Source organism: Quercus lobata, chromosome 4, assembly GCF_001633185.2.
Source record: "Quercus lobata isolate SW786 chromosome 4, ValleyOak3.0 Primary Assembly, whole genome shotgun sequence".
In the NCBI taxonomy this organism is placed as follows: domain Eukaryota; kingdom Viridiplantae; phylum Streptophyta; class Magnoliopsida; order Fagales; family Fagaceae; genus Quercus; species Quercus lobata.
Window position 1 is genome coordinate 42,482,762 of NC_044907.1, and position 14,278 is coordinate 42,497,039.

At 35.0% G+C, this 14,278-nt stretch overlaps 1 protein-coding gene across 1 annotated transcript; it reads left to right on the forward strand.

Moving 5' to 3' along the window:
* The first annotated feature begins 1,102 nt into the window (after positions 1–1,102).
* On the forward strand, positions 1,103–3,629 carry LOC115983570 (6-hydroxynicotinate 3-monooxygenase-like). Its single transcript, XM_031106284.1, has 5 exons — positions 1,103–1,146; positions 1,183–1,416; positions 1,910–2,214; positions 2,312–2,522; positions 2,904–3,629. Exons 2-5 carry the CDS (start codon positions 1,183–1,185, stop codon positions 3,402–3,404), a joined length of 1,251 nt encoding a protein of 416 aa, XP_030962144.1. The 5' UTR covers positions 1,103–1,146; the 3' UTR covers positions 3,405–3,629.
* The last annotated feature ends 10,649 nt before the right edge of the window (positions 3,630–14,278 follow it).

Here is a 14,278-nt window from a genome sequence, read left to right on the forward strand (position 1 = left end):
TAAAGTTTCTAAAGAGAACAGCCTGGGATTGGCCCAGCCCAAATGTCTCGATCTCCTCCTCTCTAAACTGACGGTCCTGAATAGCATTTTCTGGGTTTCTGTTTTTCGCTCTCGGAGAATTTTCTTTTCTTTGTGTTTTTTTGTTAGGCTTTGAATTTGAAATACAATTCAAAACTTGACATAAAGAGAAAATGAAAAAAAAAAAGCCCAGGCTTTGGAAGAATACAAAGCCCAATCCATAGTGTACTTCACCAAGGCCCAATGGCCAGGCTTTGGAAGAATACAAAGCCCAATCCATAGTGTACTTCACCAAGGCCCAAGGCCCAGGCTTTATTTATTAGGGCCAGGAGAGCCTGAGCCACCACTTGGGTCCATCCCTAATTTTAACAGAAACATTTAGATTTCAAATCTATCCTCCTTTATTGTAAATATCATATTATCCACACACATAACAAAAAAGAAGTAAAATTAAATTATCAAAGTTTCTAAACATTGAAAATACTAGATCCATTAAACCTCAATTATAAAAAAACTAATGAAACTAAAATAGAGTTTTATTATTATTTTAAATTTATCTTAATAATATTTTATTATTTCTAGTTGTGACAATAAATGCCATAAAACAATTTTGCTTTTGTTTTTCTTAAATTCATACTATTGAAAATAATTTATTATATTCCACAATAATAAGGAAATATAACTAAGATGGATCGGTACCTTAAATCTCCTTTTTATTTTTTTTATTTTTATTTTTTATTTATGAATATGATTATATAACCAAAGGAGATGTAGTTCAAATGATAGAAAGGAAGCAGGATTTCAATTTCCAAAATTTTTGACATTTGTGGAAAGTGGAAACCCTTCCCCTGCAAATTTTCTTAATTTAAAAAATAAAAAATTTGGTCTGAGTATTTATTTATTTATTTTAAGAATGGTTTGAGTATCTAGTTCCCCTACTCTAGTCCAAACATGTAGGATAGCACCAAAAAGGTAACAACAAACATTTAACTTTGTTGTCTTTTGACATTGAAATTGAACTCCCTGACCCTTCTCTGTGTCCACAAATTAGCTATTCATATATTCATATACCCTTTCCAGTTCACCAAGCCATTCATAGAATCATATATTCACTTCCTCCAAATAATTATAGGAGTAGAGAGAAAGAAAGAGAGAGAGAGAGATATGAAGCCTAAAGCAGTAGTGGTGGGAGGAAGCATAGCAGGAGTGTCATGTGCACACACACTAATCTTAGCTGGGTGGGATGTTGTTGTGCTTGAGAAAACTTGCGAACCCATTAAGGGAAGTCCCACCGGAGCTGGACTCGGGCTCGACCCTCTGTCCCAGAGGTTCATTCAGTCTTGGCTTGATGATCCAGAGCTTCTCTACTCTTCCACTTTGCCACTCACTATTGACATGGTACTCAAGTCTATTTTTGTTTTACCCCTGCTACTTTGCTATCTATAGTTAACTTGACATGCTATAAACAAAGGAAAAGAAAAATCAATACATGATTCCTATTCTTGTTTCAGATAACTCCCAGAATTTCATTTATATGAATCAACGTTACTAAGTACAAACTTTGATTAATTAATAATAAAATTTCCCTTGGAACAATAGTTTGATTCTGACTTTGAGGCAATCTCAGGTTTTCTTTTGCAGTTGCATCCATTTTGACTTGAGGCAATATTCTGATAATTTTTTCCGTCAACAAAAAAAAAAAAAATCTTATTACTTTCGTTATTGTTTTTTGAACTACCATGATCACAAACAGTTAATTCTCCTGCCACCTTTCGATTCTTTCGCTTCGCTTTAGAATATACCATGTAATAAGGTTTGATATAAGAATGTTCTCACTTGAAAAATTACAGACAACTAACTTTCTCTTGCTTATGAATTTGTTTGCAAACAGAACCAAGCAAGAGATAGTGAGAAGGAGGTCAGCTGGACATTGACAAGAGATGACAACTTCAATTTCAGAGCAGCTCATTGGGCTGATCTCCATGGCCTTCTTTACAATGCATTGCCCCCAAACATACTTTTATGGGGTTACCTTTTTCTCTCTTTCTGCATTTCTGAGGACAAGACATCTGTCAAGATTAAGGCTAAGGTTCTAGAAACTGATGAGGAAATCGAAATAGTGGGTAATTTACTTGTTGCAGCAGATGGGAGCCTCTCTTCTATCCGCCAGAGTTTTCTTCCTGGCCTTAAATTGAGGTTTCTAATTAAAAACAAATGAAAATTTGCTCCTTTCTTTTTTTTCCTTATATCTTGCTTATGAATTTGAAGTTTGTCATTGAAATTTTCTTTGAAGGTATTCGGGTTATTGTGCATGGAGAGGGGTTTTTGATTTTTCAGGAAATGAAAATTCAGAAACTGTTGTGGGCATCCGTAGTTCATATCCTGAATTGGGAAAATGTTTGTACTTCGACTTAGGTTCTGAGACTCACAGTGTGTTTTATGAGCTTCCGAACAAAAGGCTTAATTGGATTTGGTATGTCAACCAACCCGAGCCTGAACTCAAGGTGATTGCTCAGTTTCATCCCATTTGTTACATCCAATTCTATATAAACTGCAAATTTTCTTTGGTGTTTAGTGATAGAATATTCATTGTATGGTTTAGTGGCTTTATAAGAATAGAGGCATAGAAGCTGAAAAAGCAAGGCTAATATTTATGGGTAAGGGCAGGCATTCATTTAGGCACATATAGGACACATGGTTAAATAGTTGTTAACATGCTGTTCATCCCATGACATAGCAGCTTCGTAACTTTTGGTCTTAAACCATTCAAAAATTAAAAGAAAAAACCAAGATAGATCTATGAAAACACAGTGTTAAATTTCTTTGGCTTTGAGACTTTTTGGTGCTATCAACTAGAGCTGATATATTAATTAAAATATATTTAGAGAAACTCAGTAACCATGAAAGTAAGCAGTGAGATGATCCAGAAGATGCATCTAGAAGCAGAGAAGGTTTGGGTTCCTGAGTTCGTGAGAGTCATTCAAGAAACAAAGGATCCCTTTTTGAATTTCATATATGATACCGATCCCTTAGAACAAATCTTTTGGGACAATGTGGTATTAGTTGGAGATGCAGCTCACCCCACAACTCCTCACGGTTTAAGAAGCACAAACATGTCAGTGTTGGATGCAGCAGTTTTAGGTAAATGCCTTGCAAAGAATGGAGCAGAAAATTTACAAGCAGCGCTAAGAGAATATCAGACCACTCGGCTTCCAGTTGTTTCCAAGCAAGTTCTGCATGCTAGGAGAATGGGTCGCATAAAACAAGGTTTAGTTCTTCCTGACCGTGAGGCTTTTGATCCAAAGAATTCTAGATCAGAGGATTATCAAGAGGTACAGCAGAAGAACATGCCTTTCTTTGATGATGTTCCTTTACTATTAATATGATGTCCTTCTTTATTTACTTGGAATTAACAGCATATCTCTGCGATTGAAAATGGCATAGGGTTACCATCCTTGTAATTCTTTGCTCATCATTTCACAGTAGCTAGAGTTACATCAGATCTAGGTTTTGGCTAGAATTGCCTTGTTTGTATAATATGATACTATCTATTGACCGAAAAAAAAAATCCCTGATATTGAAGAACACACAATCAGTTTTTCTGCTTTGCATTGCAATTGAATAAATTTCTCCACTACTATCAGTAGTTGCTAAAGTCTCCATGTTAATGCTTCATCGGCTTGTTGGTCAACAAAATCTTATGGTTTGCATGATTAGGCACCAATTGATTGTTATCCTGCAAATTAATGAATAATGGTGGTGAACCGTATGAAATGGCCTAAGTAGTTGATATGATTACGGTGGAATAAACAAGGTTTCTTTCTTGATAATGCATTAGTAATGACATGATTTTGTGGTAGAATCTCTTTATATTCTTTGTATTTTCTAGATTTATAACTACATTGATCTTAGTAAAAAGTGCTATAGATGCACGTGGCTCCAAGTTGATGCCCAGTAAAAAAAAATTGGTTTTAGTTTTTATTGTGATGGTCTCTATAGATAGATTCGAGGGTTATGTTATGAGGTCCTCTTCAATATCAAGGACTAACCATGATATGCAACATATGACATGTGCCAAATGTGTTATACTAACATTCTACTCAAACTCGAGTCATCATGGAGGAAGCCAACTTGAGTTTGAAGAGGAAATAACAGAGGCAACCTGACAGATGATGCTTAGTGAACACATTAGCAAGTTGGTCTTTAGATGAAACTGAGTGCAAGTGAATACTACCCTGTTGGAGTCTTGGAGATGATGTCGGATTAAGTGATAGTTGATCTCAATGTGCTTAGTGTGCTAATGGGGGATATCATTATAGGAAATATGGATAGCACTCAATTGTTAAAGTGGATAGTGGTACTTGTGATCTAGGGAGAACTCATATTTGCTAAGAGCGATCGATACATAGAAGCTCAAACATAGCATCACAAGGGCTCATTAATCTTGGCACTAGTACTGGAATAGGTTACAACAAATATTTTTTGCCACACCAAAAAATGTGTGAGGTATCAAGGAAGAAATAGTTGCTGGTGGGGGGATGACTATCAGTTGGATCTCCAGTCTAATCTGGTTCACAGAGGCCTGCAGGCTGCAAAGAAAGATTGACAATAGAAATGGAGACCATTGCCTGCTCTCATCCCCTTCTAGACAATTGCAAATCTTCTTTGGTGAATAGTGATAGAAGATACATTGAATGGTTTTGTGGCTTCATTAGAATAGAGGCATCTAATCCAAAAATTAAAGCAAAAGTCTATTTATTTATATTGATAATGTGGGTGTAGAACTCTTCAAGTACCTAACTATTCCCCAAATGGAAAAGGGCAAGAATTCATTTAGGACACATGTTTTAAAAACTTCTTGACATAGCATTCACCCTGTAACATATTGGCTTGATAACTTTTGCCCATAAAACATAACATAATTGAACCATCCAAAAAATAACCCAGCATAGATCTATGAAATCTCAATGGAAAATTGCTTTTGCTTTGGTTCTGCCTACTAGAGCTGATACTTTAACTTAATAAATCTAGAGAAACTCAGTAACCATGAAAATAAGTTGTGAAATGGTCTAGAAGATGCATCAAGAAGCAGAGAAGGTTTGTGTTTTTGAGTTGGTGAGAGTGATGAAAGAAACAAAGGATCCCTTTTTAAATTTCATATATGTTAGTGATCCCTTGGAACGAATCTTTTGGGACAATGTGGTATTAATTGGAGATGTGGTCACCCCACAACACCTCACGCTGTATGAAGCACAAACATGTCAGTTTTGGATGCAGTAGTTTTAGGCAGATGTCTTGGAAAGAGTGGAGCAGAAAATATACAATCAGCTCTAAGAGAGTATCAATCCATTCAGCTTCCAGTCGTTTCAAAGCAAGTTCTGCATGCTAGGAAAATGGTTTGCATAAAACAAGGTTTAGTTCTTCCTGATTGTGAGCCTTTTGATCCAAAGAATGCTAGATAGGAGGATTATCAAGAGCTACAGCAGAAGAACATGTCTTTCTTTGATGATGTTCCTTCGCTATTACTATGTGAACTTGTGTCAGAATAATCATATGTGTTACTTTTTTGTATAGAAGTGAGGATAATGCATTGAGTGATATTATAATGAGTATGAGAAAGAAATATGTAATTTACTCGAAAATCATGATAATATCAATGGTTTTTTTATTTTTTTGGGTATCTCAAATGGTAGAGCATAACCAAAGCATTGTTAAGGAATGAGGATCAATACCTTTATACCTCGTTATCTCCAAATTTTTTCATACATAAAAAAAAAGAAAAAAAGAAGAAGAGAGCATATGTTTTACACTTTAATTTTGGGGGTTGTTCTCATTTTTACCTGTTATGTTACAAAATTTTCATTTATAAATTTTATGTTTGATTACGTTTTTATATTGACCATATTGTCTATTTCTGTTGGTAATCTAGGATGTTAAATAGCATTTAATATCATCCATTACAACTTGTCACCTTATATACGTACATTATTATTAGTAATCTAACTTGTAAGTGAGTAGTGTTATCCATTAAGACATGTCACTTGTATAATAACATTAAGTGTCACTGAATTACTCATGAAAATTGACAACATGGTGAATACAAAAGCGAAATCAATCAAAAAAAAAAGAAAAAAAAAAAGGGATTTTTCAACCCAACAAGCTCGTGTTGGGTTGAAAAAAATCCAACAACCATTCACATGCGCACCCCAAGGTCACTCCTTTTTTTTGGGTATTTGTAAAAAGAAAAATTAGGCAAAAATACCTTTTTCATCCTTACATTTTCACCCTATTCCTATTTTAGTCCTTACTTTTTAATTGTACTACATTTAGTCCCTAAAATCAAAAAATGATCTTGTTTTGGTCCTTCTTGTCATCTTACTAAAGGAAATTGTCTACATAACAAACGGAGTACACTATTGGCACAGTAAATGCTAACGTGATCATTCAAATAATATTTTAAAAAATTATTTGGCATTTTAAAATACCACGTTAGCAATTTAATTTTAAAAAAAGCCACATCAGATAAAAAAACTGAAATACAATTGTGAATTTCAATTTTTTTTAAATAAAATTAATTTTTTTATTCCTTTCATTTTTTTTTTTTTTGGAAGAACATGTTCATCTACTTTGTGTTCTTACCTAGAACATAACTAATCATGTTCATGTTCTTCATATTCTTAGTAAATTAATCCTTATTTTCTTTATTTCTTTATCTTTCTTGTACTTTATAACTAAACACATCAAAACTCATTGACAGTTAAAAGGAAATAACATTTTATTATCCATTTTCTTGGCAACCAAACAAATTTTTCAGTTTCAAAAAAAAAAAAAAAATCAAATCAACAACCAACCAAAATTTTTATGTCAATCCCAAGATCTAAACATTTTTCACAAACCCAACAAATTCTATATCACAAACCCAAAAAATTTCCTTTCACAAACCCAGAATATCCCTTCTCAAATTTGTCAAAAATCAAAAACAAATACAACAAACCCAAGATTGGCTTTAGATTCAAGCTTAAGATAGAGAGAGAGAGAGATGAGAAAGTAAGGCAAGAGAGGATTCACATTCAATCCTAGATGGGCTTCAGATCTACCTAGAAACTCACACAACTTTACATAGCCAAAAAACTGACCCACCACCTACAAACACCGTCGATCCCACATTGCTCCATCGCTAGCCACGGACCCATGCCACATCGATGATTTGGAAGAAAGAAAGAAACCATGGGGTTCTACCAAGAGAGAAAGAGAGTATAGCATAAAAGAAAGAAGAAAAAGAAATATGAGGAGGGTGGAGAAACAGAGACTTGGGAAGAGAAAGAAGAAGGAAAAAGAAGGAAAAAAAAAAAGCGGAAGAAAGAAGAAAGAAAGAAAGAAGAAAAAGAAAGAATGAAAGGCAGAGAAACTGAGAGAGAGATCTGGGGAAGAAAAAGAAACAAGTACAAACAAATAAACACACACAGATCTAAATTCCACCATTTTTTTGTTTTTAATTATGTTTTATTCTTTTTAAAATTGATAATTTTTTTTTTTAAAGTTAGATGCTAATGTGGATGCTAATATGTCATTTTTTAATAATTTTTTATGGCCACGTCAGTATCTGGTGTACTAACAGTGCATTCTGTTTGTCACATAGGATATTTCTGTTAGTGAGATGATGATAAGGACCGAAATGGAACGCGTTTTTCATTTTGGGGACTAAAAGTGGTAAAATAAAAAAGTAGGGACCAAAATAAAAATATGGTCAAAATGTACAAACAAAAAAGGTATTTCTACCAAAAATTATTAGATACTCTTACATTCATGGTAGAGGAGGGAGCACTAAGCAAGGATGGAGCCGGGGGGGTCTAAGGGGGGTAATTGCCCCCCCTAGCACGCCCAAAATTTTTAACGAGATTTACTTATATGTCATGAGTTTGCTACCTCCAATCATATGTCTACACTCTACACTAAATAACAGGAATATGAGTAAATAGAGCTCAAGCATAATAACTATTGTGTGAGTTTCAAGGTTTTTGTCTTGAAAGCTCAAATTTGTGTGAAAACACAAGAGTTTGTTTAGACCCCTAATTAAAAGTTACGGCTCAGTTGTTTTTACTCTAACTTAAACTAAGTGAGGAATAAAAGTAAATTTGAGCGAACAAATGATAAAACTACTCTAAGCCATATTCATCAAATAACAACAATAAAATGAAAGCTAAAAGAGTATGGAAGAAAGATGCAAACACAAGATAACACCGAGACATGTTATTGAAGAGGAAATCGAAAAACTCAACGAAAAACCTCTTCGCTAGGAATGGCAATGGGTCGGGTTCGGGCCGGGTTTTTCCATACCCGGACCTGACCCGCGGGCCAAGACCCGTGGCCCGAACTCGGCCCGTTTACTACACGGATTTTTTTCCCGGGACCCGGACCCGCCACAGCCGGGCCCCGCGGGTCCCGTTAAGCCCTGCCAGATTTGGGTCGGATTGGGCCCAAATCATGGCCCAACCAAAAAAAGAATTAAAGAATAAAAGACTTTTATACTTTGCCCCCTCTCTCTTCCCTCTGCAACACCACTTCTATGCCGACCCATTGCCAATGAATTGGGTATGCAAAGTAACACAACACAAAAATTCAAAGAGTTTTTTAACAAATTCATCATAGTTTCAAACTACCTGAGCTCTTCAAAGGAATCAATAAAAAGATCATTTTTTTATATTACATGAATGCAAATATAATACTTTCAAAAACCGAAACTTGTGTAATAATCACAGCTAGAAACTTGTATATAAATTCAACTCATTTTGTGAACTTTTACAATCAAAATTAGGAAATCAGTAATGAAATCAGTAACCCATCCCCAGTTCCCACAGGAAAACCCATACCCAAAAAAAAAAAAAAAAAAAAAAAATCCTTCCTTGCATTGTGTTCTTATTGTACCCACTAAAAAACCCATAGAAAAATCTTAGTATCACCGTAAATCAAAACAATTGTAATACCTTGCTATCATCATCAAAACCCAAAGACATCACCCATATCTTAATCACAGAACAGCAACCCTAGCCGAGACCCATTCCTCCGCCACCGAATCAAGCCTTAAAAAATCAGAGAAAACAACTCAATGATTGAGACGAAATGAACCCCCAAAAAAAAAGAAAAAGAAAAAGAAAAAGAAAAAGAGAGAGAACGAGGCGGTCCGGTGGAGACACACAGAGGGAGTGAGGCGGCTGGGCTGAGGCAGTGAGGCGTGGAATGAATGGGGCTGTGGCCGGCGACAGTGATGCAGGGATGAGAGTGAGTGTGAGAGTGACTAAGGGTAAGTGTGTGAGGGTGGCGTGAGCTGCTGCTGCTGCTGAAAAAAATGAGGGAATTAGGGTTAGTAATAGCAATATATATATAGGGGTTTTTTTTGTAATTTCAGGGTAACCGGGTTATATTTGGGCCGGGTTTCGAGTCGGGTTTCAGATTTTTTTATAAAACCCGTACCTGACCCGGACCTCCTTCGGGTTTTTTTTTTTTTTAAATCCATACCCGACCCTATTTCTAATCGGACCGAGTAAAATCCGGCCCATTAGAGTCGGACCGGGCCGGGTACTCACGAGTCGGACAAAAATTGCCATCCCTACTCTTCGCCGCTCTCTAAGCGATAAATCGATCCACTAGAGAATAAGTTGGAGTACACGAATAATAAAAGACCCTCCAAGCCTAGTCTACCCCATGTACTTGAGCCCTCCATGCTCTTGCTACCAACTGACTTAACAAAACCTTATCTTCTCTAGCTTTCTGGATCACGCAATTCAGCCCGATTGCATCCGCCAAACATTGGCTTCTTCCAATGCTTCCAAGCAGCACCAAAACCTCACTTACACTGAGATTGGGTGTGGTAAGTGTTTGAGCTATCAACCTCTCAAGGATATAGATATGGAGAGGTAGGAGTAGAGGAAAACCACAAAGGATTGTGTAGATGATTGTAGGTGTGACAATCTCTAACTCTCAAGGATAATTTCTAGGGTTTTCTATCTGAAAAGAACTTCTTACAATATGTGGGTAATGAGGGTATAAATAGTGTGGGTGAAGACATGGTGGAGCAGATATGCCAAAACAGCAAAATAGAATGTTTTGTGGGTATTTCGCAAGAAGGTCTTACTCGTGAATTACTCGTGAAAACTAGCTGTCATGACTCTTTGCATTCCAGTCATGTGCTCTGCACGTGGCTTACTTTGCAGGATAGCTTCTTGCGAATCTTCTCGCAAAATCCACTTGGTCTTCAATGAGATCTTGAGTCTTCACACTCTCTCTCACACACAACCCTTACAATAAAATTCCACGTAAAATACAAGGTAAATATGATTGAACATAATTACAATCAAATTTGGCACAAAATTAAAGCTAACACAAAATAGTTGTAAATAACAACTTTACATGTCCTTCTATCAATTTGTTTCCTCCCCTCCATATGGTTGGCCCATCTTAATTTTTGTATCCATTTATTTTCTTGTTCTGTTTCATGCATGGATTTGCTTTACCTATTTCTTTTTCATTTATAAAATAATCATTGGACTATTGCTTTTTTTTTCTTTATGGATACTTCATTAAATATGGAATAAAAATAAAATCATTAATAATATATCAATGTAAAGCTCTATATATATATATATATATATAAAGTTAAAATAAAAGAACTATTAAGAAACACAAGTTTTAATCGAAAAGATTGAAAATAATATTATTATTGCCTGATAAAAATGATAAAAGAATTTCAAATTTCTAATGTAGTAATTCATTCTTCACTAATAAAATTTGTGTAATCAATAAAATGTAAAGATAAATATATAATAAATTCTTAAGCTCAATATTGTTTTCATGTTAAACTTTGAATTTTCAAGTGTATGTAAGTTCACAATTTCGTTTTTAAAATATTACAATATCATATTCATATGAGTTGTACTTGAGTTTTCCAACTACATCTTTTATGAGAATTGTAAATAGAATTTTTAATTAAAAAATTATTCATGTATAAATGAATCCCTAATAGAAAAATACAATATAACAAATATACTAATGTTATTTTTTGTTGGGTTGAAAAAACCCAACAACCCTACACATGCACACCCTTAGATCACAACTTTTTTTTTTTTTTTTTTTGGTATTTGAAAAAAGAAAAATTATTAGATATTCTTACATTCATGATAGAGGTGGGGTGCACTAAGTCACTATACTTCAGAAGTAGCTAATAATTACTTATAAAAAGATATAGCAATCTAACTCATTAGGTTGGTTTTTGTGGATTGATGGGTTAGGTTGGGTTATAATTTTATTTTGAGTTTTCAATTGGACTGATTGCTTTTTGAACTCACCTAACTGTCCAATTATATAAGTTTATTTTATTAACCTTATTTTAATTATTTTAGTAACCCTAATTACTTATAAAAATATATGGCAATTTCTCTCATCTGGTTGGTTTTCGTGGATTGATGGGTTAGGTTGGGTTATAATTTTGTTTTGAGTTTTCAATTGGACTGATTGATTTTTGAACCGATCCAACTGTCCAGATATATAAGTTTATTTTATTAACCTTATTTTAGTTTGATTTATTTTGGTATATTTAGAATTTGTTTTGATGAATTTATATGTGGGGTCGTGGGCTGAAAATCGTACAATTGGGTTTTGGGCTTAAGGCCTATGCCAAGTATAAGGGGCCGTCCGAGGATGGGTAAGTATAGCCAAGGAAACCCATGCTAGTGGATAAGGAAGACAATATTGAACATAATGACCTAGGAGTTTGTGCCGAGGATGAATTTGTCCTCGACTAGCCACGGTCGAGGTCCGTAAAGGATGCCTGCCATCTAGAGGTGCGATCCATGAAGTTCTGGAAATATGGATAAGCATTGCAAGAACAAAAGACAAAGAAGAATCCCAAAATATCTTGGGAAAAGCTGCTATCACCGCATTAATGAGGAAGTGACCTCTGAACAGTATTATTGCAACTAGGGGTGTGCACGGTTCGGTAGGGGCGGTTTTTTTCCAAATTTATTACCGAACCAATAGAGATCGGTTTTTTCATAATTGGAACCGATGCACATCACCTAGGGTCGATTTTCCGACCTATAGCGGTGTGGTTTTTGCGGTGCGGTTTAGTCGGTGTTTGGTCGGTTTGAAATATTAAAAAAAAAAACTTTTTTTTTAATAATAAAAAAATTGGGCTTTCAAGCCCAATATCAATATACCAACCTGTTGAAGATTTCATGTTACTTACAAATTATTATAGTTAACACTTAACAAGACATAAATGATAGAGATAAACCTCCAAAAAAATATTTAACAGCCCATTTATATCCAATAAAAATATGAAGTTATTTCATTCATAACGTTTTACTTTATATTCTATCAATTTTAATATGTCATGTGTCTTTTTTCTTTTCCTTTTTCATTATAAATTTATAGTTACTTTAAGAGGATAAAAATATATGTAATTTTTTAGAGTGAATGAAAAAAAAAAAATGTAGAGATCTAACAAACTGCAATAGATGAAACATGAACAACAAAGGCTAATTTAGACTTATTCTTCTACATGCAGTTATGTGGATAACAATTGAAAGTTGAAACTATCTGCACCCCCTAAATAAAACCACAAATTCAGCTAATTAAGTGGGTCATTTTAATTTTTAACATTTCTTTGCTGGGTCTATTAGACACTTAATATTTAACAATTAATATCTATTAGACACTCAATGTTTGCTGGGTCCATTTAACTCTATTAGACATTTTCTCATAAAAGTTAAAACAGAGCACAATACAAAGCTTGTAGCATGTAAGTAAAATAACAAGAAACAGTGAAACACAAACCCAGGACAACAAGAAAGTAGAAACACAAACGTGACAAACCCGTGTAAGGCAAACATTCACAAAGAAACACAAACCCAGCATGTAAACTTTGTAAAGTTTGTACTACAAACAACCAAAAAAATAACCCAAGACACAAAGATGGCTTACCGGTGGGCGGTGACTATGGGCGCCTATCTGCGGTGAGCCGGTGCAAGCTCAGACACTAGGCGACGAGGCGGCAGTCTAGTGAGAGGCGAGAGCAAGAGAGAGAGTTAATTCTTATGAGAGAGAAATAGAGTGTATTTATAGTGAGGGAAATCTAAAAACCTAGAACCAATTCAACCAAACGGTGCCATTTTGTGATTTTTTTTTTTTTTAAATCCATACTTAGAAAAACGACGTCGTATCCAAAGGTTGAAAAATTAATAAACAATTTGCATTTATCGGTTCGGTTTGACGCCTCATCGGTGAGGGATTGCAGATCCGACAATTGCACCGCACCGGCATCGGATGTCCCTTCGCATTCCGATCACCGGCATCGGCCCCATCGGTCGGTTGCAGATGCGGTGCAAGAAGGTCGGCGCCAATCGAGAATGTCAACTCCGGTTTCCTTTTGCACAGTCCTAATTGCAGCCTTACAACCACCCCAGAAGACTTCTAGAGGGGGCTGATGGGACAAGTATTAGCATAAACCATCAACTATCCACGTGTAGGGTGGAGATAAAGGAAGATATGTGGTATAAATAAGGGTAGAAACCCCAGAGATCAAGAAGAAAAAAAAAGAGAAGAGAAAGCACTGTAGCAATCTCAACAACTCCTGTAACAATTATTATCCAATATATACTAGAGCAGAGCTCCTCAAAATGTGCCGAGGACAAACTTTCTTGTACAAACTTGGTTCGTTTTTGTTTAACTGCCTTGGAAACTCATTATAACTGTTATCTCATTCACTAAAGCCTAGTTCTTCTACTCACTCTCTACAAATTTATTGTACTGGGTTCACTGGGCCAATATCCCATACATTTTGGGCCTGGGCTGAAAATCGTGTCCCTACATTATAAATTTAGAATATAATTTTGGTAAATTATTCAAATTGTAATAATTTATCAAAAATTATTTGAATAATCAATGAAAATCTTTTTTTTTTTAAAGCATAAAACAAAACAATTCAACATCCTGACCTAACCCACATTGTGTTAGGTTGGTTTCTACTCATGTGTTGGAACTTGGGCTAAAGAGTTGAAAAAATCTAACCTAAAACATGCACACCCCTAATTTTAGGGAGAATTCTAGGCACAATTTTTTTTCTTTTAGTAAATGGAAAAAGAAAAATTAATAGATACTCTCACATTCATGGTAGAGGAGAAAACACTAAGTTAATGTACTCCGGGAATACCTAATAATTGCTTATGAAAAAAAAAAATAGAGATGCAAGGTGTCGATACTCTAG

What these genes read in the sequence shown, in the direction of transcription:
- LOC115983570 (XM_031106284.1), top strand. Translation starts at nt 1,183, where the DNA reads ATGAAGCCTAAAGCAGTAGTGGTGGGAGGAAGCATAGCAGGAGTGTCA. An exon ending in TGCCACTCACTATTGACATG is followed by an intron (nt 1,417 to 1,909) that starts GTACTCAAGTCT and finishes GTTTGCAAACAG; the next exon opens with AACCAAGCAAGAGATAGTGA. An exon ending in CTTCCTGGCCTTAAATTGAG is followed by an intron (nt 2,215 to 2,311) that starts GTTTCTAATTAA and finishes TTTTCTTTGAAG; the next exon opens with GTATTCGGGTTATTGTGCAT.